The sequence below is a fragment of the Pungitius pungitius genome, chromosome 9, assembly GCF_949316345.1.
Source record: "Pungitius pungitius chromosome 9, fPunPun2.1, whole genome shotgun sequence".
NCBI classification, from domain to species: Eukaryota; Metazoa; Chordata; class Actinopteri; order Perciformes; family Gasterosteidae; genus Pungitius; species Pungitius pungitius.
Window position 1 is genome coordinate 15629018 of NC_084908.1, and position 27705 is coordinate 15656722.

Consider the following 27705-nt stretch of genomic DNA (forward strand, 5'->3'; position numbering starts at 1 on the left):
GCTTTATTTACAGCACTGTAGTATGCATATCATTTACATTGGTTTTTGTTTCTGTGTTTATTTTACAGTATATTATGCTGCTTTTTACTTTGATGGATGGAAGTTATTTTATGTTTGTGAATGATAATTGCAATTACAATTTACGGTAGTACGAGTGCAATGTGTGATGTCAAACCTTGGAGGCTAATCTTACCCTAAAATCCTTTTTTATTCTGTTAGCTAGACAAAAAAAACAGTACAGTAACCATTGTCAATGAAGGACTGGGCTAAGACTGGTGGACATGAGGGATTTCAATGGTCCTCTGCCATAGTGACAAAACAACTAAACATTTTGACCTGCAGTGTTTAAACAATGACAAAAGGACTTTTCATTTTGGGGGCACTGACTATTTTTATGAGAAAGTGATTTGGTTTTGAAGCTTGAGTTAACTGTTTTGGGTGAGATATGACCTTTTGAAGGTGATCTATGTAGTTGTGCTGAACCATATAGGCTATTTTACCAAATGCATTAAGAGCTTTGAGAATGTAATTTCTGTTTCAAGAATTGAGCCAAAGCAATGGAGAAAAACTGTAAGAAGAAAAAAAAAGAAGAAGAAGAAGAAAAAAGAAAAAGAAAATAAGATGCTGTCGTCTTCCGGACTGGATCACCCGGTGCATGAGGGTCGTGCAGTTAGTCGCCAGTGCTTAGAAACGATGGCGGTACAGCAGCAAAATGCACTTTCCTGGGCGCTCCTTGTGATTCATGTCGACACCCGTTAGTGTGAGAGTGTGTGTGTGCGCGTGTGGATGGAGTTAATGGAGGCAGTCAACCAGAAGACACAAAGTCTACCGAGAACAAGTCCTGAAACAACTGCAGCTAAATACACAGAGCACCACAATTTGGCTTTTGATTAGGTTTTTCTCTTGAAAAAAAAAAAACACACACACCCCTGGGCTTCATTGCAACCTGGGTCTTATTTTCTTTTAGCTTTTACTGTAATTTGTTATTCAAAGTCATTACTGAGATCAAATCATCAAGCAGGTTGTAAAAAGAGGTCAAAGATAACTGAAGGGATTAATTGAATGGGACTTATTTAAGGTGGACTCTTGTTTTTGTATGTTTTATGTTGGTCTTCAGGTGTTTCCACTCACTATAGTCGTTGTCTTAGCTGATAGCTCAGTGGTTTTTGTGTACAAGAAATATACTCTACTACATAGTGTTTGTTTTCCGTACAGTCATAATCCCTTTCATCACTAGTAAGAAATAAGACCCCAGGTTGTAATTAACCAGAATGACCTTTTCGACACCCAACATTTACAAATCACGGAGCAGTTCAAATGTCACATCCAGGCAGCTACTGATTCAACGTCTCTACAGGAGCTGGTGACAGGAAACGGGGGACCGCCCAATCAACAGGCAGCAATCAGGTTCATTAGAGGGGGGTAGTTAAATGAGGGGGGGGGAGGCGGGACGAGGCGGGGAAATCGGAGCTGGCGACTGATTGCTCAAGCGGCAGCAGCAGCGGCAGCAGCTCGTCACCTTGATGTCATCGAAGAAGAGTGCGGTTTCGCCCTCGATAATGGGCTGAAGGAGGGGCCCTCTGCGCTTGCTGGAAGGAGAGCCCTGTGGTGACGGTTAAGAAGGAGGCGTTAACCCGCGCTGGTGATGATCACAGCAAGGCCTCTTTCCCTCAGGTGTTTACCCAAGCTTTGTTTTCAATGGGAGGTCCAAATGACAATCATTCTAATTGGCCTTAACAAACAGCCCGTTGAACACATCCGAAGACTAAAGGTTAGTTAACCTATTTAGGGGATTCTCTCTGTGTGAACAACTTTGAGATCCAAATAGCTCAACGGCTGCTTATTTCTTGCTTACTGAGATGTGTACAATAAAAACATTTTCTAAATGAATCAAAGGGCTACATTTTTAAATTATTAAAAAAAACAAAGAGTGGCTTGAGGGGTTAAAAGCTGGAACAGTCTTCTGGCATAATAAAAGTGCTGCGACATAACTCTCAAATTGCATGACGGGGATTAAAGGTAGCACATTATGTAACGGATATATACTTATAATCATATCTTACATAATATAAATGGTTATTAAATAGTTGAGTTTACAAACAACACTTAAAACTAGTACTGCAACACAGTAGCATTAGCAACAGTACGTGTAGTTTCGTATGTAAGAAAGTTAAGTATGAGCAAACAACTCCTCGTATCAAAGTAAAGTCCGACCCGCTCCTGCAATCGGCTTTTCGTGATGTCACTTCCTGTGTGCTCAATCTGCCACCTATGACCCGCTTCTGGACTGAGGGAGTCACAGAGCTGCCAAAGCTGGACTTAGAAAAGGCGGAGAGCGCATTTGTAGCGCGGCTGCCACCGGGTCCCACGGCCGGCCCTAAAGCCAACGTGAGCTGGGATTAAGGGCCCGCAGATGCTTTGACAATGCAGTGATCTTTGCCGCCCGCGGCTGCATAGAAAGAAGGGGGGGGGGGGAGGGAAAGGAGTGCAGGTTTAGGATGCGGTCCTTACAATGACGGGGATGGTCGAGGCTCTGCACAGGATCTGCTTCACCAGACGATACCGGTCGTACAGGGGCTTCATGATTTGCCTCTCGCTCTTGGTGACCTGCAGTAGCAAAGGGGAGAGAGCGAGGGGACAAGTTGTTAGCTGTTAGGCCGGCGTTCTGGCCTCCTCCGACCGGCCAGCCACGGCGTTGACATAACAATAAACGACAGCTCTCCCCAGACAGCTAACAACTCTTCAGCCTGTTCTGCGGAGCGTGAGGGTCGTTGACCACGAAGACCAAAGAGGAACGCGGCGTGAGGAGGTGACAGAAAGGTCAGCTGCACTTCCTGATATGCAACAACGCCAGCAGGGACTAAAGGGCACAATTATTGCCATTTAATCTGGGTCTGACAAACACAGAGTGATGTTTTTATATAGTTCTGTATTCTAAACAGCACACACTGTGACAAATTGAGATATATAAAAAAAGGCACCAAAAGAATCCCATCCCTTCCCTTTCTAGTAAACAGTCACACTGTGAACGCTAATCGTGATGAACACGCCGCTCCGGCTTGAGACATTATTCATCCTTCACTTGCAATCTGGGTCACAGCGAAGCGGTAAACAAGATTTTGGGGCCAACATGGCCAGGCAGGATATTTGACAGTACCGTTCATTGCGTATCCGTGCATTTGTTTATTTGAAGGAGGACTTACGGGTCGACCGTGTATGCTCTCGTAGTAGAGAAGAGCCTTCTGCAGGGCGACCTTCTCCGCTCCGATCTGCTCCCGCGTCATATCCTGTCAGCACATCGGATCATTTCAGAAATTAAAGTTCCCTCTGTGTCCGTCTGCTTTTAAAATTTGCGGATTATTCCGTTGTGCGTCACGGTCTTACCTTGATGTCTTCTGGACGGTTCACTTCCTCTCTCTTCTCTTGCAGCTTCTTCAGAATCGTCTCCAGGCTGCTTTCCACCGGGGGCTTCGGCACTTTCTCCTGCGGGGGTTTCTTCTCCAGCTGTGAGCCGAAGCTTTTGGGCAGCGTGTTGCTGCGCTGGCGGGTCAGAGGCGGCAGGTCTTCCTCAGACTTCATCAGCTTGCTTTCTGAACAGAGGGGGAAGGGCAGGACGATATTGTGAGTTTTGATTTTAGTTCCCTCCCTCGCTCCCGTCGTGGAGTCTTCCTTTCTGTGTCTTTACCTTTTAGCTCTTTGCGAAGCTTAGCCAGTTCATTAACCCATCTCAGCACCTCTGGGTTTTCAGATTTATCACAGTGGGAGGGCTGGATAGGAAGAAAGAAAAAAAAAACAAAAGAATTGATGAGAACGGATTCTCTTTCACAATGCTCACGTGACGTAACAATATGGATCATAAATCTAGGGCTCCGTCTGGGATTAACAGCATTTTTATGAAGCAAATGGCCTTTAAAACAAACATGACCTTTAATCTTGATTTAAAATCAGTTTCATAGAGTCACAGGCGTCTCCTCAGACGGTCAACGACCTTTTTTAACGGATTGAACAAAGATGCAACACTTGCGTACCCTGTATTTACGCTCCTCTTCAAACCTCTCCTCAAACCTGTGGATCTTCTTCCTCAGCACATGAATCCTCTTTGTGAGCTGAGCGGACGTCAGCTCCTCTCTGTCGTCGTCGCAGGAGCCGAGGGACGAACTCCTCCTGCGGCTGCGGGGGGGGACGCGATCGCGTTGTTAGTGTCACCGACGGCTCCGTTCAACTCGCCTCTACATAAACACCCGTGAAGTTGTTGTACCTGACAAACGAGTGTGCGTTTGGAGGCGAGGGAGGCACTTCGGTGTCGTCCAGGTACTGCTGGCACTGTCCGTAGCCATAGAAACGAGGTGACAGCATCGGGTCGGTGTCCTCCTCAACCAGCTGGCGGATCAAACGTCCCCCGGCGTGGGGGGACAGGCGGGCCTCCTCGCGGTCCATGCTCTCCCTCTGCATGTGAGGGTACGCTGGGACCGGCTCTGAGAAATAAAAAAACAACACACTTTGTTTTTAAAAAAAATGGGCCACTTTGGATGCTCTGCTGTCAAAGTCAGGCAACAAACTCCACACAATGGCAACCAAAGACAGGTTAGTCTGAGGAGTTCAGAAATGTGGTGCAAGCTGGCCAAAAAAAGACAAACACAGACAGGAGATTTACCATATTATGCCCAAAAGCTCTGTAGCTACTGTAGAGATATAAAATGATTCAGTAAGTAAATAACTTAAAAGAACCCACTTAAGAACTAAAACTAAAAAGAACCTAACCCATTTTATAATGTACTTGTTTTTTAAATGCCTTAAAATTCTGATTGTTGACATATTATTCCATCATTGATTAAAATGCAGATCAATAAGCATTTGCTTCACATAATGTCAAAACATTGTGGAAAATACCCAGAAAATTCCATTTTAAGACTAATTAACATACGATGACTTCAGATTTTCTCTGCAACTCCAACTATATCTTAATTTTCCTAAAGATCAGCCCTTATTATCTTCCAATACAGTTACAGGTAATTTCTGTCCCAGCTAAAGAATCTTTTCGGATCCTAATTGGCGATGTGAAAGTCGCTGGACACGAGGAAGCTGCTCTCTTTAAAAACCGTTGTGGGACCAAAACCTTCCTCCGGGGCTCGACAGTCACAGATGTTGTTTTGTAACTGTGGGTCAGACGCGCCCTCCCTCCCTCCCTCCCTCCTTTTCTCTCCCTCCCCCCTCCCTCTCTGTTCATCCCCTGGTCACAGTCTTCACCCTGGCAATATTCACCCCTGGTGAAAATAGCCATGCAGATACCCCTGACAATCTCGGGCTATTAATAATGCCTGGCTCTCTGTGGGATAATGTCAGCAGGCAACCCCCGCTGAGAGGGACGGTGATGAGTTTGTGTTTTAGTTTCCACTCCGCACGGCGACAGATGAAGCTATTCAGCGTCTGTCCAAGTACGTGTGCATGGGAGAAAGACTGGACTGGGAAATATCAGAGCTCCCTCTTATAATAAGAGGGTGGAAGAAACTGTATCAAAACATTAAAGTCAGCAGGAACAGTAAAGTGGATTTCATGAAAACGACGGGAGCTGTAACATCAGGCGTCGAGGGACTCTAGGAATATACAGAGGAGTTGTTGCACAGCGAGGAGCGCTGGAGGGAGAGAAAACAAGCTGCCAGGGAAACCACCCGTCGGTGCAAACACTCAAAGTGTCAGAAAACACATGAGAAAATATGTATGCAGTCTAAAACTGCAAACAATCTATTTTTCTTAGCTCAGATTCCAGATCTTGTCCCAGGGGTCCTCCCGTAGTTTTAGCTACGTGCAGTTTATTAAGTAGTCGCCCTCTGGTCGGTTTTGCGCTCGCCCACAGCAGCAGGTGAGGCCCTAAATCACAGTGAATGTCTTCATTTGGTGGTCTGTTACCTAGCGGGGTGCAGAGTGGTGTCGCTGGCCACTGAGGCTCCATGACATTTGAAATGAATCCTTTAAATCAAACCGCTTACTGATGGTTCAGGATTAACTAGACTGAAACAAAAACAAAAAAAAACATGCAGTTTGCCATTTCACTAAAAGGTTGCTGTGTGAGTGAGACGCTTGCGACAATGTTCCAGATCATTCGAGCATTTGTTGCCATGCCGTGGAAAAGGTCACCCGGACAGCTTTTTCTTTCTTTCACTCGGAAGGTGACGTAACGCAACACTTACCATCACAACAACTTGGAGGAAAAATGGTTTTGAAATCAAGGAAGGGGGTGTTAAAGAACGGAGAATCTGGAGGAATAAAAAGAAGAAAATAGGGAGGACGTAAAGGACCAGATGATCAAAGCAAAGGAAGGAAGAACAAATACAGGAAATAAAACAAACAAAACAAGTCTCTTCCTAAACCTTGTTTAGCGAGACACACAAGCTACTGTCTCTTGCCTCTTCCTGTTGGAATGCCTTTTAATGGCTTTCCAGCATCGCCGGCAGAAGGACAAGGACAGAGCAGCGGTAAATATCAGGTCACCATGACAGGCGCTGGCACAAAGTGTACTGGGACAAAGGCCTCCCACCCCTGCCTACTGGACTCATCCCACCGACACGTCCACATGCACTGTATTACACTCCTTACAGTAAGAACAAATCCCCTAAAGAACCATTATACGCCTCGAACAACCGATTATTCATGCTGGCTCGTTTTGCAAGAACATAAATCCCTCTTTGGTTCTTTTTCATAAAGACTAAGCACATAAAAAGAACCCTCACTAGTTCAACTTTTGCACAATGCATATGCAATTGCAGTTTTTGTTACAGCAAGACCCCCTAGCTCTCGTGCTTCAATGGATCTGCTGATCCGTTTGCCATCTCATGCACCCAAAAGGAGAAATGGTGGTCACGAACAGCCTGTCACAACCAATCATGCCGACTCGCTGTGGCGTCCCTGCTGCCGCACACTCAGTTATGCAGTCAGGGCACAATGTACAGCAAAGGAGATTTAAGAACCCAACTGTTACGCAAGTGTTCACCTGGAAAATGTCTTCAGAATATCAGCACAAAATACAGCCGTCTAGAGGAGACATTTACTGAATAGGCTGCACAAAGCTAAGCCCTCCTTCAAACTAAATGCATTTTGGATTACAAGCGAGCACAATCAGAGACAGTGTGCACAGACTCAAGGAGCTCAACCAACCAACGCCACACCTTTAGGAAACAGACTGAACAATTGGCTCAGGCACAATCATGAATTGCTAGACATGCTCGTGATGCAAATGCTTTCCAGCAGCAGCAGCAACAACCTCTCACAGAGCTCTGTCATTTGTCCACGTATCCCTTTCGACCACTAGAGAGCTCCACGAACCATGCAAGCTCAAACCATGAGGCTGTAAAGGCTGAGGGATTTGTAGCATGGAATATGTTGCTGTGATTGCAACATTCAAACAGGAAACCGTGGAGGTGGGAGTCAAAACATGTGCCTACGTGTCCTTTTAACTGTAACAAATGGACCTGTCGGCTGTCACTGCAGTGAACAGTTCAACAAAACTCAGCCCAGAGGTTCCTCCACCCTCCTCTGCTGTGTCGCAACCTCCAAGTAAAACAATCACAGTGTCAGTGCACGTGCAATTGAGCACAGTTTCTGCACAGAACGCCAACACCAGTGCATTAATACACACGATAACAACGCACTAAATAGGAGGTCTGACTTGCAGAACAGAGCCTTAATGCAATGCTCGTGACAATATTCATGAGATGCATATTAAGTGGATCATTTGCAAAGCTGGCATTAAATACAAAATCACCATCATCATTGACAAGTGAGAAAGTAAACATTCAAGAGCTCACATTGAAACATTGAAAATTCAACCTCTCGGATTGCAAGCCAAGTTCATCTTGTGCACAAGTATCTCCATTCCAGCTCCCATTTAATGATTGATTTCTGACTGGGAACTACAGCAACACATTTCAGTGCAGGAAATTCCCAAGTAAGATACATCCTAGTAAAAAAACAACAATCTAACAAACACCGTTTTCTCTTTAAAATGATCACAAGAGTGGCTCTAAACTTCACAATCGAGGTCCCCATGAGGTCTAGCTCAACAGCAACAAAACAACAAACTGTCTGCAGAGATAACTTCCTTATCTCCCCAGCTAAGCAAATACGATCCAGTGGGTTTTTAAAGCCAGATATACACAGTAGGTGTCTGGAGAATATTTGAACACGAAAGCGAGCAGGATATGCACATTGGGTGGTGGGGGGAGGAGAGAGGGGACAGGAGGTGTGCAGCTGCTACCCAGACCCCAATGTGCAGAGATACGTCCGAGCATGTTTATGTTAAGAAAGGTGGGGGGGGGAGAAAAAAAGCGGCGGGCATGTTCTGCAGCGAAGAGAACAATTCGGGCGTGCAAAAATAAAAGCACATCGGGCGGTTGGAGAGCTTTACCTCCCCAGTTGTTTTCCTCAGTAAGTCCCGTCAGGTCCAGACGAGGCACCTCCTCGCGCTCCTGGTCGGAGCCTCGCGCCTCTCCTCCTCCGCCGCCGCCGCCGACCCTCCCCGCGTCGCACGCGACGGGCGACTCCTGGATCTTCATCCTGAGCGTCTGCACGACCATGAGATCACGGAAGAAAAGGGAGATGAGCGCTCACAACTGACGATGGCCAGCCCGCGGACACACACACACACACACACACGCGCGCTTTAAGTCGGGGCCGCAACGCCACTCCCGCGGTCCGGCCCAGCCCCGGGGAGGAGGGGCGTGGGGAGAGGGGGAGGAGGGGAGGGGAGGGAGAAGGGGCTTTTCCCCGCAAGAGATTGGCTGCATACGTGGTCAAAAAATCCGCCCATCTGTCTTTGGGCTCGCGTGCGCTTATGCGTGTGTGTGTGTGTGTCTCTGTGTGTGTGTGTGTGTGTCTCTGTGTGTGTGTGTGTGTGTGTGTGTGTGAGAGCGAGCGCGAGCGCAGGGAGGGTTTGGCTCCGCCTCGTCGTCCTCCCATTGGAATCCCTGACCCCGCCCCCCCCTGTCTGTCTCCCTCTCGCCCCTCCCCCTTCGCTCGCTTACTTTCTCGCTCTACAGTAGTCCTCCTTTCTAGAGCTTTCTCCCCTCCCTGACATGTTTGTATTCCCCACCCTGACGCTGCTCTGGACTTGTTTGTTTCACCAAGCAGCAAGAGCAGACGGGAGGGGTGGGACGAGAGAGAGAGAGAGAGAGAGAGAAAAAACAAAAACGGAATGTGAGCCAGCACACGTAGCCTGACAGGGTGTTTTTTTGTCTCGATCTTCATGTATGTCTGTCTGTCTCTTCCCCCCCCACCCCCCCCCCCCACACACACACACCAGCTCTGTCCTCCCCCATCTAATTTTCTCAAGCTCAAATATAAGTTATAAATATAATATGAGGATCAAATTATAGGGGCATTTTTATTTATATTATCAAACCCACTCAACAGGTCATGGATTGAGAATGTGTCCACGGGAGGGGGGGGGGGGGGTCGTTATGCATTGAGGGGGTCCCATTTCCTCCGCCTGGGCTGGGACGAGGCTATTTTTAGAGGAGGCTGATCACACCAGACCTCATGAATGCCACTGGCGGCTCACTGGGAGGTCTGCACTTGAATCTGGTCACAACAGCCCTTGCTTTTTTTGTTTTCCCCCTTGTTGTTGTTGTTTTTGCAGGCAACTCCATGTGAGATTAAGGAGTCAGCGGCGTAATTAGTCTCAGGTGTTTAAGCGCTCGTGGCGAAAAGTGAGGCCAAAACAAAAATAAAACACAGGGAGTAATCACGCCGTCTCCTCGTCTCTAAGCGGGAGCATTTTCTTTGATGTGATGGGGATCGTTAGTGGCATTAAGTGTCCAAATAACACACAGACCAGGGGGGGGGGGGGGGTCAACAGCAGCAGAAACGTCCCCCGAGCAGCGCTTCCCCTCATTGTCCCTCCGTGAAAAAAGTACATGCCGCACCAGCTCACTCAATCAACATTCGAGATCCCATAATCACAGCGGCACTGCTGTTCTCGAGATCAATAAAGCTCTTTGTGTGTCAACGTTAGTGTTTTTTTTTGCCAATTAGCGCCTTGTTTTTGATGGATCACAGTGGTACGATCCACAGATATAGACTTGTTGTTACAGTATTTGTTACAGTGTTTTTTTGTTAATTAGCTGCGTGTGTCTGCCATGTTCTAAACGTGTTGCTGGTAGACTAATTTACTCTATATGGCTTCTTGTTAAGCGCTACCATCGGGCACTCGTTATGAAATAAAAGCAAAAAGCCAATTTCTGGTCAATTTCTTTTACATGCACATGACTATGGACATATTTTGTAGGCTGCAAACTAAATGGGGAGGGGCGTGGGGAGAGTTGATCAGTCTAGAGAGAATAAACCGCCCCCAAGATGAAGTGTGGATCAGCTGCAGCACAATGACAGATGCAATGAAAATCTGTTTGATTCACCTGTGTTGTAGGTGCTTACGCACCGAGTACAAACAAACACCGAGGAATTCAAGGGCCCTTTCACTGAGACGGCACATGACTTTGGACGCGGGCAAACAAAGTGGAGGATTTGGCCCGTCATAAGCTTCCCGTCTGATAGCTTTGTTTTCTTTTTGCTCTCCCACACCGTCTCTCTCCAAACACTTATTAAAAAAACGCGTGCGCTTTCTGACGCGAGTATTCTGGCAACAATTAGAAAAGAAAAGGAAAAAAGTAACCCATCCAGGGAAATACCAAATCAGCTGCAAAATAAAATGCGCTGTCTCCTTTCTGATGTAAGGACTACAACATATTCCGAAGGTGGGTATGTTTACAGGACGTAAGCTTAGACGCACATTAAGACATCACACTTAAAACACACTGAGATGAAGGTGTTGTGCTTTTGGCTGAGCAGAGGACGTGTTTGCACAGATTTCTTTTCACACCTCAGAACACGTCATTCATTACCATCTTTTCATCTTTTGATTTGTTTTTTTAAAGGAATGATTTATTGTTCAGTTCAGTTCTACCTGAAAAGATGCAGAAATGTTGCGCCTACTTGCTTTGAAAAGCTTCATTCGCTACCAAAACCATTGTTAACTGGTAAAACAGTAAATAACAAACTTCTTCATTTCTCAAATTAACCCCAGATATACACTACGGGTTTGTAATTGCAAACATTTCAGTGCACCGTCTGCTGTTTAATAAAACTAACGGCATCTTAGGGGAGGACAAAGGTGGCCTGATGGTAACACCCCCACGTCAGTGTGAGAACCCCAGGACTTTAGTGACCAGCCCTCTCAGAGCGCATCTGCGCCGGCTCCAGATGGTCGCTGGGTGGCAAAGTGTGATGGGGGGTGGGGGGGGGGGGGGGGGGGGTGGTGGTGGCAGAGCTGCAGCCTGACCTGCTACTAACATCCATCTGGGCCGCTCTGAAAGGTCTTCACCATATTTGCGTTGGCTGCGCGATAAAATCCCCTTTTGATGAGAACTCTCAAATCTCCCCTCGTCAAAAGTGGAACGTTATGTTCTGTGTTTCACTGCAGATGAGTTTCTGCTACACAAATCTGTTGTGGAAGTGTCACAATACACCGAGTATGAGAGCAACATGGTGTCAAGGTTAGCTTCGGGGATCTATTTATATCTCCAGCTACATTTTTTTTTATTCCGCTGTTTGATTTCACTTTAGCTTTATTCCATTCCAAGCCACATGTTGAATGTACCAAACTTGCAAAAATAATTATTTGAATCGAGAACTTGTGAAATTCAGAGGAAACTTGAATACGTAAGTAATACATTTTTTAAACGTGGTGCCGCTGACCAATTTAAAAAAAGTACCATGTCGTTATGGAGATTGAATATTCAGCCCTTTCCTTTCTTTCACGTCAAGCACCCAGAAAATCTGAGCCTGTATTTGCAAACTAATCAACCTGAGAAACAAACAGAGGCTCATATGAGCTTGAGCTTGAACTTACCCTTCGAGGAAAAGGAATCCCGTCTTTTCTTGATTTTTTATTCCTGAAAGATCCATCAGAGAAACCACTTTAGCAAGATAATCTTTGACTGATCACAGGCGGCCATCATGAATTATCTTGTCCGTCAGAAACCGCAGCCCCGCCCACACAGTAATAATATACATTAACATATATCTTTGCTGCCTGTCTTTATGGTGTAAACTTTATCTGATAAACACCACAGAATGGCAAGCAGGTGCCTTCAGATAGCGGCCGCCGGTAGCTTATCAATGCAAAACAAACATTCAGGTAACCGGTGGTGACAGTAATTAAGTTAATGTTTTAAAGAGCTTACTCTTTGTCAGGTGTCTCCATGTGGTTTGCTCCGGGTCTCTCACAGACACATTCCTTGAAAAGGAAAAAGACACAACTCAAATCACATTTAAACATGGATCACCTACTTTGGTTTTATGATCACTATGATCAATGGAGATGAGAGATGTTGTCAAAAGAGGAAACCTCATTGCACTCCACCTGATAGTCTGGAGCACTTCAAGCCAAATACACACACTAATATAGAAATACCCGTGATCACAAACTTTAATTGACTTATCAAACTTTTCCAATAAATCAATGTATGCCTGTATGTTTTTTTTTTTCCAGTGCGCTGTGTTGCTGTGCAATAAATAGCAGCAGAAACAACACGCACGATACTTTCACAGCTACTAAATGCTCTCAGTGGCTCTTGACATGAAAAGCTCACACGCTCTGTTCACACCGGCAGAACGTCGCTGACATCAAACCTCAGCACCAGGATTCTGTTCTATGCAACCTGACGGTGCCAAAAGCATCCGGGGTCGTGTGCGCTGTTGCATAAAGAGTTGGCACGAGGGCCCTAGCTGAGCGCAAGCAAGCGGTATGAACTTTAAATTAGCACAAATGAATTATGAGCCGAGTGGGAATAATATTATGTCTTGCTTTCATGCTGCTGCAGTGTAAGAAGAGTCTGCAGACACTGGATCGTGTTACTAAAGCGACATGGTTCACACCGTCTCCCCCCCTTCGAGCTTTCACACCCTCCTCGTATAGACGGAGTGCAACTGTTGGGGGTGAGTCATTGCATCTCGGTCGGCAGGCGGGAGGTAGCTTGACCAAGTATTTTAGCGCTTAACCTGGACGGTACCCGTGTGTATTAGTGTTGGCAACAATGGGTATCATCGATTAATTTAATGGTGATCATTTTTGATGATTTTAATCTATAAGACGTCAGAACAAAGATGGTACCCGTTTTGTCGGACCAATAATCCAGACACTTGGATATTTAACTTGAGAATGAGGGAATGAAATCTTCAAATTTGAGAAGCAAACAATATTTTATATGTTTATCTTATGTGTTAAGAAAGGGGGGAAAAAAGAAAAAAGCAACTTTTATTATTCAATCAATTATCAAAGTTGTTGCTAAATGATCGTCTGCAAATTGACTAATTGGTTAATTAATACCCAAGTTTTGGTACCAAAACTAAAACTAAATATAAACATGTTTTCTTTCATATACCCTTAGAATTTTAGCTTTTTTCCTTAAAATGGGTTAAAGTAATACAATAACTTTACCTCCAACTTTCCAACCAAAGTAAAATAAATATGGCAACAAATCAAAATCAAATGTCGGTCCATAATCTAGATCCTAGTCCATACAAGACATTTTTGGCAAAATAGGAGCCGTGTACCAACATATAACCAGATGGTGCGGCCTGTTATTTTGTAGAGTTTATACATTATATCAAATTTCCCTTCAACATGATACAAATACTGAGCACTCAGTTTTATCAAGGACAAAAGCTTCCGCTAATTGCACACTGGCAAGTGACCCTTTCACTTGGTTTGCAATTAGTGTGGCACGCTGCGTACCACAAGCCGCTGTGCGATGAGAATGCCGGGGAACCATTAGGCAGCTGCATCTCGCTTCCTGTCATCTTCCGACTCGCCGCTGTCTGCATTTAAGGCTTCTTGTTTTACTGCAACTGACAATTATTTGCAGTGAGTCAGAAACAAGGATGATGGGGAGGTTCGATTTAACGGCCATCCTGCTTTAGAGCAGAGGTCCTCGACCACTTGGTAACATTTTTTAAACTTTTTTTGTCTGAAAAATATTTTGTTTTCGAGAATTCTCTCTGAATGACACGCTCTTGTCCCTCTTGACCCACTTCCCAAGCGTCACTCAAGCGCTCTCAGCCGCTCGAGACGGGCACGAATCGCAGAGATAGGATGAGACGAGGAGACGAGGCAAGGAGACAAGGCGAGATTACTCACTGCGCTCACTGTGTCCCGGTGGTCGGTGAGCTGTACCAGCGCCGGGCCGCGTTTCCACTTCCCGTGTTTGTGGGATCGCTGCGCGTGGCCGCCGTGGCCTCCCCGTGAGTCCCCGCTGCTGCCCGTGTCCTCCCCTGCGCCGCTCCCACTGCTCCCACTGCTCCCACTGCTCCCACGGCTCAGGGGGACGTTCTCCTTGTTGGTGTCGGCTCGGTCGGACGTGGCTCCGCTGCTCAGAGAGAGGGGAGCACAGTGGGGAAATTAGCGCGCCTGCTTTGGTCGGCCTTTATCGGTTTCATGGTGGGTGAGATGCTTCGGGGAAACGTGACGCCAGGGTCATCCTGATAACTCAGTAGTATGTGCCGTCGAGCTTTGGTGCTAATTCTATTTACTGTCCACGGTCTTGACATTTTTGGCCGTCTTTGGACTCGTGCGCGCCTCTAATCCGCGCCTCGCTCCAGTGTAGCTCCATCAACACGGATTAGTTTCTCGCCGCGATGACTCCGGGTTGTTATGACTGGGCTGCGTCTCGGCGGACGAGCGTCCCGGAAAGAATGAAACCGCACGCGTGTTCACCGTCGCCAAACCCACCAACTGGAAGTAGTGGCACGGAGGCCCGGGCTTTAGTTTACGATAACATCTGTTTTCATACGTGAATCCAATATGAATCTTGAATTTTCTGCGCAATAATGAGAAAATAACTTTTGATTTACATTGCATTATTCTTCCAGTATTAGCAGACCTACCCCTCATTATTTCCAAGAAAATCAGACTTCCAGAAAACAATTACAGACAAAGATGGTGTGTTTAGTGTTGCAACCAAACACAAACCGCCTCGAATCCCGAGGTTGATACCCTCAACTACACAGACGTCACGACAGCGGACCCATCTCACCCGTTTCTCTCCTCGAGTCTCAGCCCGTCCTCCCGTTGCTCCCTCTGGTGTCGACGTCTCTGTCGGGCAGATGGCCTCGGAGGTGTTGGACGTAGGTTTAAATCACCGTCCTCTGAACTTTGATCCCCTGAAGGGTTTCCATCGAAGAGGTGCTGCACCACCGCCGAACGAATCGTCCTGTCCAGAAAACTGAAGGACCAAGAAAAAAACAAAAACAGATAGGGAACGAAAGTGCAGGAAAGTGCAGGAAGTGGTAATAATAGTCAACTAAATAAAGTCAACTTACTTTCCCACATCTGGCTTGAAGTGGACAGGAGAGAGATGGTTACTGAAATAAAAACAAGAGGGGAAAAGAGTGAGCGCTACGGAAACAAGTGGCCGGCTTAGGTCTTGATCAAAACTCTGCATGCTGATCTCCGTACCTTTCTTTTGGTCATTCGCGCGGCGTGTTATCCGAGGTAGTGAGCAGTGGTTCTACTACGTGGGAGCACCTATACCGAACTACACATGTATGCATATAAAGATGCAAGCAGACATTGGGCTACGTTCTTTGTCTCTTCTATTGCACTCAAGCGGTTTTCTTATCAGAACGCTTTGAGAGCCAAAGTACCACTTTCATCCGCTTATGGGTGTTATTTGTCCCACTGGTTTGTTACGGATTCCGTCCATAACCGAAGCCAAATGAGCACAAAACACTAGACAGTAAATCTGAGCAGCACGTCATTTGGAGTACAGCCACATCAACATGTGTGGGGTGACCTGACTCGTCCATAAACAGTGGTGTTGACAGTAATAGCAAAGCTTTCCAGAGTACGGTGCACTGATACAGGTAGAGATAATAACGGAGTGACGGGACGCTGTGAAGGTGACTGCGGGCCTGTACAAAATGTGGTGGACGCCCATTATCAACCCCAGGAAAAGGAATCACATGATAAAGGAACTGTGTGATGACCACACGATCCTTTTGATGAACATAAATGTGGGCCTGCAAATGTTTTCACAGTTTGAATATCTGTGGCTTCACTTTCAGGTCAGTTTTGTTCATTGTGTTGCAACAGGCAGAGCAGTGAAAGGCTCGCAGGTGCTCTAAAGGCCGCTCGATGATCTCTGAGCTTGGGGGGACGGGGGCTAATAATAGACCTGACACTGAACGCAACGGGTTAAAGCAACAGAAAACGCTTCAATGGCTTACTGCTGTTGACTTAACCTTATACCCTGATGCCTGCAAATGTCAAAAGTCACGAACCCCTTAACTGCAGAGGACACATTAAGACCTGAAGTATATGACAGTAGCTTCAAAAAAATAAACGTGCCGGGTGAAGAGGGTTATTAGACCCCCCAGAAGTGTACTATGCCCCATGTTGCAACTTGAACACGGACGCTGTTAGTTTCATGCAATGTTACTGGATTAGAACAAAACAGTTGTCTCCTTTTGACTGCTGACCCCAAAATAAACCCGCTGTGTGCAAATGACAAATGAGTTTTTCTTCTGAGATTGTATAAATGTTGTCGTCTCAATTATCAGGATGGGGCTGTGGTTGGGAATTGGGGAAAAGTTGGAAGTTGAATGTTTTTTTGTCCCCTTGTGCTCAACCTGAGATGTTCATGATGTTTTTGATGCTTTGCTTCATGTTGTAGTACCATACTGCGTAACCAGGAGCGTCCATTCAAGCAACCCAGTATGACGCCACCAGCCAGAATATTGACTCATGGCTGAGCTCCCATGTGGCAGCCTGAGAGTCTTTGTAAGTGCAAAAAGCACACATCAGTAGGAAGAATGTCTGTGTGGCGTGCGTGTGACAGAGTACGAGCAGGCAATGGAGTTAGCCATTGATGAACGCGAGCGAGGGACACAGAGAGAGGTGGAAACTAAACATTAGCCATAGTGACACAGACCACTGCTGCAACAAATTAGCTTGTTAGCAATTCATCTGTACAAATATGTTTTCCTATAGTTAACTGGTTGACCTTTTAGTTTACTGTATAAAATAGCCCAGGAAAACAGCTCATTTTGTACGATAAGCAGTTCAATTTGTACATATATTATGTGTACAATTAGATAAAACAGAAATGCACTGCATTTAAGACACAACAATTATTGGATTTCGATGTTCAATGTTCCGTAAAGGATAAAGCCAACAGACTTGCCTGGCTGTTGCTCGAGTGAGACCATGTGTTTTGTTATACCTCATCTCCAGTTTAGTGAGAAGGCAGGCTGGGCATAGCGATTAAGCGGTGCAGACAAAGAGATTATATATCCCAGACCAAAGTTAAACAGGTTATTGTTATGTATTTACTACACATACGGTACATAGCTGACCACATGCCTGGGACTTGGATCAGTGCACAAAAACCTTTGACCTTCCATTCTGGGAGAAAAGGATTTGTGTTTCATTACAACATAACCAAGAGACTTATTACAAGAAAAGTGAATTGCTTTTGTTAATTGGCTTGGCTGTATTTTAAATGGTATTGCATTATTTCTCTTCTCATTATTATGCATTATTCCAGTTATTAGGACTACTGTGGTAGTACTAGTAAGGGATACACGTTAAAAAGCTCGATCACACATTCAGCCGCTCTGGTCTGCAGTCTTATCAGCTCTGAGGTCATATCAGCAAAACAACACTCTAGTGAAAATGTGCCAAATGCACGTGATAAACTGAGGAATCAGCAGTTAACACTTGTTGGACAAGCTGCTGGGGTTCAGGCTTCAGATCAACATAAACCCGAAGGCTAAATGAGAAGAGGTCAGTAGGGTCATTGATGATTAAGTGTGGCCAGGCTGTATGGAACATTATCACATGCAAAACATAAAACAAGGCGCTACTGGATGTTGAAGACATATGTTGTCATCTCACGCAGTTGTAACTTTGACACTGATGGAAAATGTCAGGGAAAGAAATTGTATTGTATACAATAATAATTAATCATATTAATTCAATATAATGAAATATAATAAATATTTGTTGATATCATCCAAAATTGAAGCTGAAACTTAAATTAATAAACTGAAACTAATTTCATAACAATAAATTACAAATTATCTCTTTGATTAGTCATTGCACTACAAAAACCACACTTAAAAATCCAGACGCAAAAGCAAATGTATGTTTTAGTCATAAGTCATAAAGAAGAGCAAAAAAGCATCTAATTTGAGTAATAAAAAATCTTCGCCATCCTTTCTCTGTTTGTGTGAACAATTATACAAACCATTTTCTAAGTAGTTGCTGACACAATAACTGAAACAGCAGTAAGCAAATAGTTGCATGTGCACGGCACCCTGCTCTCCGTCTAACTGGTGCTTCCATTGTTTCCCATCATAATGCACGAAAACACAACACACTCCCATCCAACAGAGTCAGCTGTGGTACCCAAGGTAAGACCTACCTCATATAAAAAGGTGATATTGTTCGGTCTTCTTCGTCAGAGCTGTAAAAGAAAACAAAAACACACAATGAATTAGCTCGTAAAGTAAAATTAATTTTAAAAATTGCCTGCCTGCCCCCCCCGTCTGTGTGGCTGAAAATAGGAGCAGATAACTGTCTTTTGTCTGCAGAATAATAGCCATGTGGTGCAACAGATCAGTTCCGTTGTGGAGCAATTGTCTCTGGTCATTGTTATGAACCAAAGGAGAACATGGGCTGCTTGGTGCATGATGAAATAATGCAACTGAATGAAGAGGTTGCCAAACATTTTCATGTCCTGGCTCTTACAGTCACCTCGTTGTGTTTGTCTAAGCAGAGCTGAATTCTTGCTATTCTCTTCTCCGAAGTCAAAGCAGGAAGAAAAACGCAACCCGACCTGAACTATAAGACCTTGTAACACGCTTTTTTCTTTTTTTTACTGCTTTTGTTACGATCCATTAATTTACAGTTGAATTCATGTCAGTGTTTGGCAACAATCACAATTCCTTTTTTATTTATACTATGCAAAAAATAATCAGTATCTATACTATTATAGTACTATTTTAGTACTAATTTAACAAAAAAAAAGCAAAAACAACAGCTGTTCCACTATCTCATTGGGGTAACACAACTAGCTTTGTTTGTGTCCTCACTGCAATCAGAGTTTGTTGCACATTGTACTGTAAACATTTCAGCAGAAGCTAAAAGGAGCAGTCACACAATATTGCTGGTAACGCAATAAAGCAGCAAGAATATTCTGTTTTCCACTAGTTTTGTTGTAAAGAGGGGCAGAAAATGAAGAGACCCAACTGACAAAATTTAACATGATGTAACTACTGTGACGGCAAAAGAGTTGTTATTGGCTCATTAGGTGTGGGGTGGGGGGAGGGGGGTGTGGTGGTCTGACTTCGGGCCAGGCGCGCAGCACCTCAACGACTTTAAAACAAAGGATTTAGGTTTCAAGTCAAACAGAAAACCAAAATGTGCCAAAGTTCTTGGAACTTTTAAAAGTCTTCTCAAATGACAACAATGTGCAGGAAATGTACACGCGTTTCCTCGGGCGTTGTTAGAGGCGCGTCCGTGCCGCACCGCAAAACACCTCCACATTCTTTTAGAGACTCAGAGGTGAATGTTCTTAACTGGTGTTACACAGTCTGGCAAGCGTATTAAAACAATATGCGCCGTCACTGCCGCCGTGCATTGCAAAAGCGGAAATCCCGCTTACCCACTACCGTACCGAGGGGATAACCAAAGGCTTTGTTCGGGGCGATTGGAAAAACGCCTGATCCCTCCGGGGTAAACAGAAAACTACCAATGACATGTGGGTCCTTCTGGACAATTAAAAAAAAAAACCCTGTGCAGACGCAAGTGGTCTAGCTTAGCGGATGGTGGTTACTTGAGTAATCCTCCAGCAATTTTTGGCAGGCTCCCTCTGCGTGGCCTTGCCCTAACTTTCCCGACAACAACATCTGCTGAAGTCTAATTAAAGTTCTTATTTGATCAGATATGTGAACAATGTTTTGCCATCGCTCTCATTTAAGGTCACGCTGCCGATAAGAGGTGCAATTAGTTCCTGGATAATCCATTATCACTTTGCAATCTCGAAGAAACCAAAAGTGGAAAACGGTTTAATAAATTTCTTTTGTAATTCGCTGTATTAAAAAAATAAAATGAGCATTGAAGAGCTGCGCAGCCTCTTGTTTCTCAGCTCCTCTGCTCAGTCTCTGGTCCATTCAGGACCCCCAAGCCATCAGATTTTAGACGGGGGCTGGACATTCTTAGAATACCAAAGAGCACAGTGTGTGTGTGTGTGTGTGTGTGGGGTGGTCGAGACCTAAAGAATTTGTTGGATAAGCCTGGCTAAGCTACGGAGGGTATATGCTCATTGTATCAGAGAAAAGGCCACACAGAGCCACCATGGTTCAGGACCAACCGAGCTTGCAGGCTAATGTACAGATGAAATAGGATCGGGCATTTTCTCTTGTGTCTCAATATCCCAAGCATCAACTTTGCTGCACTTCGTTGACGTTAAAATCAAGATGGCACATTAAAAAAAAAAAACACACAAGTGAGGCGTTTACAGACCTGAGTTGAATCTGTAAATCAAACGCAGCCGTGTGCTTCGTAGCAGAAGAGCTGACGTCAAAGTAGTTATGCATGAAAAATAGCAATGGCAAAACAATTCCACATACTTCTACCTACCAGTACTCCTAATACTTACTACTTAGTCTTCTGTGAAACCATGTTGTAGTAATAATAGGTCTGGTTTCATTTCAAAAAGGTATAATAAAAGTATTTTTAGTGTCTTTTTACTTGAAGTTAGTTAGCTGATGGAATAATAAATCTTTTCAGCACCGGTGTTATTGCACAACCTAGTTTGGAACACCTGTGGTCATGCGTGGTTGGCTCGGACTTATTAAATCCAGGAATCCCGTGACCACGTTGTCTGAGACTGAGAGATTATGGACCTAAAATCTCGGTGCGATTACGGGTCAATGTCATTGTACGGGATTTAGAAAGAAGGTACAGACATCAAAAGTGTTTGGAAAAACCCAGTTAAATCCAGCCGGCAGCTTCCTGCTGTAAATATGTGCCTGAGCGGCGGCCAACAATGCTGTTGTACCCGCGGGGAACCTGCGCTCACACCACACCGCAACGTTCCGCACTCCCACCTTTTTCCAACGGGCTTCTAAGAAACCCAATGGTTACATCACAAGATTCAGTGAGCCATGGCAACTCCACACAAAAGCCAGTATGCGTCCTCCGCGAGACACTGCGCCACGCTGAGCGCGGGGCTCAGTTCACATGACGCTGCTATGTCGGCTCATGTGACCTGTGCGGTAAATGAGGCTGGTGTCATGTCTCAGGTGCAGGTGAGAGCATCGTGCCGTACACACGATTTTCTGGATTCGTGTCTTTCGCAGCCAAGTTGACTGAGTGGACTCCTGGTTTGATACGGCGGTAAAAACGTGGAGACAAAAAGAAGATCTGATAGTGGAGCTGCTATTATTAATCCCACTGCATGCGGATTCGACTTCCAGCCGGTGCTGAATGTGACCCGAGTGACTCGAGGCCGGAGACGTTCCTGGAAAGAATGGTGCGGAGTCGGAAATGTAATATACCTGTCGTTAGAAATACTTCCAATTGCCTCTTTACCACAAACAAGGTGTGAACACAACTCCCACACTCTTGATGTCACATTTCATGTTCAATAAAGGTAAAAATGTATAAAACCACAACATTTTCTATATATATTTATATATATTACACACACAGCGTTTTGTCCTCGTGGATATGTTAAATTCAGTTGTATGGAAAGTGAGGGCAAGCTGACAAGGAGACATGAGAGCAGCTTCACACATGAATCCACTAATGGAACATGATCGTGCATTTGCTTTGGCTTTATGTGTCAAAATCACAGCTACGTACAAATAAATCTAATTTTCTCCTTATAAATACTTGGTCTTCCAGGCTCAAGTTTGTCAGATACTATCGGCGTCGTTTTAAAGGTGGTGAAATTCTTTCCACAAGTTGCAGGCTTTATCTGTACAACCGTCTCCCAATCTGACCAGAAGGATTTCAGCCTGGAGGGGGGAATCCACCACAAGATTTACTGGTATGGAGATGGTGCTGAAAGCTGTTGCCACCTGGGAAGTATTACATATCCAAATAAATATGCTACAGCTAATAAAAGAAAAGTACTTACTACACTACCTGTTCAAAGATATAAAGAAAATACATTCCACAAACTGCAACGCAATTTATATTTTATATTGCAACAAATCATATTAAAAAACGTGACATTTCATATTGTAAATATATTATGTGTTTTGGTGAATTTGTAAAGCGCGGCGCTCTGCATTTTGATGTAATGGGGTAAGGGATCTGTTGCTGACACGGTTTTAAACAGTTGGATTATATATCGTACCAAAAAGGTCAGTGGTGAGTCTGCCAAGCCGTAGTAGACGACAAAACAGCGTCATCATTTCTCCTCCTAGTGCTTCAACAGCTTACATTTTTCATTTAGCTGATGCTTTTTTTTCAAAAGCAAAGAGTGCAACAAGTGCATTCAACCACGAGGGTACAGACCCGGAACAACAAGAATGAAGAAATAACGATTTCTTCAACAAAACCAAACTACAAAGTTCTGCCATCGTAATAATAAAGTGCTCCCTAATCAAGGTATAGCTGGTAGAGGTGTGTTTTTAGCTGGGTAGGCTTTCTGCTGCCCTGATCTCATTGGGGAGCTCATTCCAGCATCTAGGAACTGGGACAGTCGGGACGTTGATGAGTGTTTGGCTCTGTGTGAGGGAGCAACAAGCCCCCTGGCAGGTAGACCTGCCAGGGGGCCGTCACAATAGTCGAGGCGTGAGACGACCTGAGCCGGTACCAGACCCCGAGCCGACCCTCTGAGCGGGAAGGGGAAAGCATCGGCCTACAGGAACGTTGCTGTCATTTTCGGGGCTCCTGCCTTGTGCACCTTTTTGTTGCACCGAGACAAATGACATGTACGCTCTATTATTAGTAAAGTGGTGAGTAAATTGGCGGTGCGAGGGCGTCCACCGCCCTGGTTGAGAAAGCTGGTTTTAAAACCCAACAGCAGACACAACTGTGGCTTTGCTATTCCAGGGCTCAGGACACTCGACACCTCGTAGTTCCAGTTTCAGCTTCTTATAATAGGCTTGTTTGCACGCCAAAAGGCACATTGCCACAGGGACGGGGCCTTAGATCTCTGAGCGCTGTAAAAGATTCTTCACCCTCACCCTCGACTGATCATCAATGCAAAACAGTGGTCGTTACCTTTTTACCACATTGAATCGCCTCCTCGTTTTCCACATTGGAATTGGAACGTTACAAGTCAAAAATAGAAGTGGTTTAATAGTTTTATGTTATGTACATTGTAGTAAAGTTTTACTTTGTGTTTTGTGATGGTAATCTTTATTTTTATGGCCGTCATAAAAAGGGTCAGGCTTACAGAGAAGACTGTGACCTTAGATCTTCAAACTGCAAGGGAAACTGAACTCAGTGCCGGCCTCACAAATGATTTGTCAACCCCATGAAGTTCGAATTAAGCATTCAGTAATGTGATATATTCCCCTCGGGCTGTACCCTGCATGGCATTCAGCTTACAGGAAATTCATGAACATTTACCTCTAAACAGCTCCAAGCTCTATCTCGTAAAAAAAAAAAAAAAAAAAATAGCACAACATCATCTCTGACACAGGCTCATGCTCTTTGACCGCACTCTCTGACCTGCTGACGGCCTCCATGTCGCAGGCGGGGTCGGCGTGGAGGTGGCCGAGTGCCGAAGCGGTGTCCGGGGCTTCTTGGCGAGCCGTCTCCATCGGCTCTGGACCGAGGCTTCTCAGCGCCGAGGTCAGTGGTAGCATTATTGGTATGGAGAGGTACCTGGCATCCGGCGACCAAGCGGAGTGGCTTGGGCCAGGGGTGACCGCAGTCATGCGGCCGCTCGAACCGTTCTTCGCCTATTTTTCAAAGAGAGAGAGAGAGAGAGAGAGATGCCAATAACAGGTGAGTCGTTTGACATTCAACATGAAACAGCACGAGAGGTTAAATGATTACAGCTACAACTCATCAACATTTCTGTACAATCAATCAATCTCGTACGAGCGCACAGAAACGCGCCGGAGCCGCCAACCTTTTGCTCAGGTTACTGCAAAACCTTCTGCACAGTAGAGGATCATCCGAGGGGAAGCAGAGAGCAAAATAAATCCAACCGCAAAAGAGGAAGGGATTAGACGGACGTCTTTGTCTTACCGTGCCGACCCTGAGGGGGTACAAACAACGAGAGCCGGCAACTTCGGTGTAGGAGAAGAACCGCAGCCGAATTACAGCCACGTTGTGAGTGCTATTCTGCATTTTTTCCCTGAGAGGAGCGTCAAAAGGATGTGTCAAACGTACAACTGCAAAAAAAAAAAAAGTAAAAAACCCGCTGAGGCCAAAACAGCCGGGCGATTGCGGTAAAAGAAGTACGACTCCAGCAGCTTGACTATTGCCACGGTGAAAATCAGCCACCACTAAGAGAGCTTCGGCTCTGTTGATGAACCGCCGTTGGTGGAATTGGAAGGCCTGCTTTTGACTCCGATTTTTTTTTTTTTCCTTTACACCAATTGTCAGCAGAACATTTCCATTTAGGATTGGACCTAATGGGTTGCTCCAAAATCTATGGACGCTGCCTCCATTAAGTCATGGGTGCATTTAATGGGTGAATCGTTTGGAACACTAAGTCATTAAGTCCACGCGCCTCTTTAGCTAGAACAGGTTTGGGATTTGGCCCCCGGGGGGGCTTTCTGGTTGATTTAACTAAATGCTGCTGCTGCTGCTGCTGCTGCTCGTCTCGAACCCCGTGGAGCACAGCGCTCTTTCCTTCTGCCTGCAAGACTCCTCAACTCCGTACTGGGAATCCAGGGACACAGAAAGTTGGATAAACAGATATGTACATAAGCATGTTTTGTTTGTTTTTGGAAGAGTCCCCATTCTCCAATCCAGGTGGTGAGAATTGGTCAGTTGACGTTGATTAAAGAGAAGAGAATTTGAGCCCATTGTAATAAAAGGTATAATTTTTGTCATTAGAGACGCTACAAAGTTACTTAGTGCATATACTGTATACATCCTAAACAGCGAATCACTTCAGATGCAGTCATGAAAACTGCAAACAGACTAAAAAATAGAACTGAGGTCAGTTTCTATAGTGTTAAACAATGACCCGTCAAGCTGGCTCCATTCCTGGTGCCGACTTTCTGGTTATTCAGAGGTCAAGCCGTGCAACAAGTGCCATCTACCTACAGCCAGATGGAAAAGAAGCCCAGTAGACAAAAATGACCTGCTTTAGAAATCACGGATTAGCTAAACATTTAACTGATGTGAAGGTTTGAATCCAAAATCTCTGCATAGACTGCAAAAAAAAGCCAGATAAAATATGTTGAGATCAAAAGTACTTTTCCTTCCATAATCTACCACGATGAAATGCTGTTGTAGCTGTCCTCAAAACAACTCGGTTGTTTTTTATACTTTTACTGCTTTGATAAAAACTGAATTAAAAAAAAGAATAAAAATGTTTCTGGTCATGCCAGAGCAACAGAAGGCTCTCTCCCAGTGATTTAGTAATTTAATAACATGGAATTAGTCATTATCTGCCAGTGATAACTGTGCCCTTCTAGAGTCCAAAGCTCATCCATTAACATGAATGGATGTACAATAAAACACAAATTCTCATAAATCAAAATGTTACAACAGGCGCACTGAGGGCTCTGGATCTGAAGTGTGTGTGGGTGTGTGGCCCTGGATCTGAAGTGTGTGTGGGTGTGTTTGTTGACTGGAGGAGGATGAATACAATTTATTTCACTTTTGTTTTGCAGTGCGAGTTTTATAGCATAGTCTATAAAAAACGTTTCACAGATACGGTTCTACAGGAGTGTTTGGAAAATGCAAATGAATGATGATCACTTGATTACTTTAAGGAACTACTGAATTGTTCAAATTCCTTCTCTTCACCCTTACAGATTACATTCTCAAACTTAAGTTACCTGCAGCTCTGCTGAAGAACTGGGGAAAGTGAACATTGCTTCATCAGCAGATGTTTTTCATGGGCTTATCTTGCTGTCATTACATTTGTCTCTATGTATTGACCCTGGCCCTGAAATCCGTATCAAAAGCATCAAAATCATAGTTTTAAACTTCGTTGCTAACCTGAAACCAATAAAAAAAAATATATATTAACGTGTACAAAGCTGATCAAAAAAGTTGACTTAAATACAAACACTAGAAATCATTGCGCTCCCATAATGACCTTGATAAAATAAATTAAGCCTGAGCTCTAAAACATGTACAGAAACAGTACCTTTCTAAGACTTAATTATCACGAATGATGAAATAGTCACCATCAAATTTTGTTGCAGGTTTTATCAGTAACCACACAGTTGCAACGGCATACCACAGCCCACGTTTGCTTCTCGCTGCAAGTGTGTGGTTGTTCCCTGCAGCTGACTGCCTTTGTCAAATCCCAACATGTGACCAAGCAGCGAGGCCACGTGCACGGAGATAACCGGAGGCTAATCAGCACCGAGGCAATGCAGCGGATAACAAGGCAGGAAGCATTTTTTTAAAGAAATTATGAAATATAGACTGCGATAAACAATCAGGTAAAACCTCCTAAACGAGATCAATAAATCATAAAATGTAATGAGGGTAATAAAGTGTTATTTGCTGTACCTTCTTTTTCCTCGGCCTCGCCTTGGGAGCATGTGTGGAGGAATTGTTCAGGACTTCTGCATTTTGTGGTGCGTTCTTCTGTCCCTTCTTGTCACATGTATTGGTAGGAAAGGCAGAATCAAGAGATTAAGATTTAAAGTGCAGTACATAAACAGTTAAATGTGCAAGAATTATGCAAGATAATACAAATGAATTTGTTTAATGTAATAATAATCATGAATTAGGCTTGACAGGCTACAGAAGATCAAAAGAATTTAAATATTGTGATTGTGAGTACATCTGGAGGAGAAATTATAACTTGGGTGAGTTTAAATGCATAATGACTAACCTAATTTACTATTGCAGGCCGTATGCGCGTATCAGCTGACACTGATAACGTCTTTAAAGCTCACAGAAACCTAAACACATGTACTTTCCAAAACATGCCCACGTTGTGTACCCACGTCACGCAGATCACACGGCTGGTGTTAAAACAGACTGTGTCAGGGAATTTGAAGGGGTCAAGCAAGTTTTATCTGGGAATGTGACGCAAAAAAACAACAACAACACTGCACTTCAAAGCAGACAGACATATCAGGTAAACACACACACACACACACACATTCAAAGCGGCTCACGCACCTTGGTTGTGGGAGCCGGTGTCAGTGGGTTTGCGTCGAGGTCACTGGGTGACTTCATTGTGTCTGCATCGGTCATATTTACCTCCTGGGACCAGAAAAGAGGCCAAAGGAAGAGGGTTACAGCACAATACACACATTGGCAACAGATCATGCTTTGTCCGGTATTCTTAAATTGTTATTGTTCGAATCATAGCTTCGAAAGTTTTAATAACCAGGGAGTGGTTTAATTAAACTGCCGGGTGCGTGTGTTCCACTCCTTCTGTGAGCCTCAACAACAAGGTTCAGAATAGATTTTCACAGGTTGGCGATCCGTATCCCCCCCAACACGTACGCTCACGTAGACACATGCATGCATGCCCGCCT

At 44.6% G+C, this 27705-nt stretch overlaps 1 protein-coding gene across 6 annotated transcripts in view; it reads right to left on the reverse strand.

Moving 5' to 3' along the window:
- Nucleotides 1-27705, reverse strand: part of fam13a (family with sequence similarity 13 member A) — a 38860-nt gene that overhangs the window by 2335 nt on the left and 8820 nt on the right. For 3 of the 6 annotated variants that reach the window (XM_037471118.2, XM_062564422.1, XM_062564421.1), the window contains 18 exons: nucleotides 27344-27427; nucleotides 26723-26809; nucleotides 23744-23976; nucleotides 18474-18515; nucleotides 15370-15411; nucleotides 15084-15272; nucleotides 14189-14417; nucleotides 12234-12286; nucleotides 11900-11942; nucleotides 8402-8558; nucleotides 6189-6254; nucleotides 4259-4475; nucleotides 4029-4170; nucleotides 3686-3767; nucleotides 3385-3590; nucleotides 3204-3287; nucleotides 2512-2607; nucleotides 1520-1603 (listed from right to left, as the gene is read on the reverse strand). In XM_037471118.2, coding sequence (XP_037327015.2) covers nucleotides 1520-1603; nucleotides 2512-2607; nucleotides 3204-3287; nucleotides 3385-3590; nucleotides 3686-3767; nucleotides 4029-4170; nucleotides 4259-4475; nucleotides 6189-6254; nucleotides 8402-8558; nucleotides 11900-11942; nucleotides 12234-12286; nucleotides 14189-14417; nucleotides 15084-15272; nucleotides 15370-15411; nucleotides 18474-18515; nucleotides 23744-23976; nucleotides 26723-26809; nucleotides 27344-27427 — 2136 coding nt within the window. The remainder of the gene's footprint in view (nucleotides 1-1519; nucleotides 1604-2511; nucleotides 2608-3203; nucleotides 3288-3384; nucleotides 3591-3685; nucleotides 3768-4028; nucleotides 4171-4258; nucleotides 4476-6188; nucleotides 6255-8401; nucleotides 8559-11899; nucleotides 11943-12233; nucleotides 12287-14188; nucleotides 14418-15083; nucleotides 15273-15369; nucleotides 15412-18473; nucleotides 18516-23743; nucleotides 23977-26722; nucleotides 26810-27343; nucleotides 27428-27705) is intronic. The other 3 variants (XM_037471121.2, XM_037471122.2, XM_037471123.2) reach the window with 3 other exon arrangements.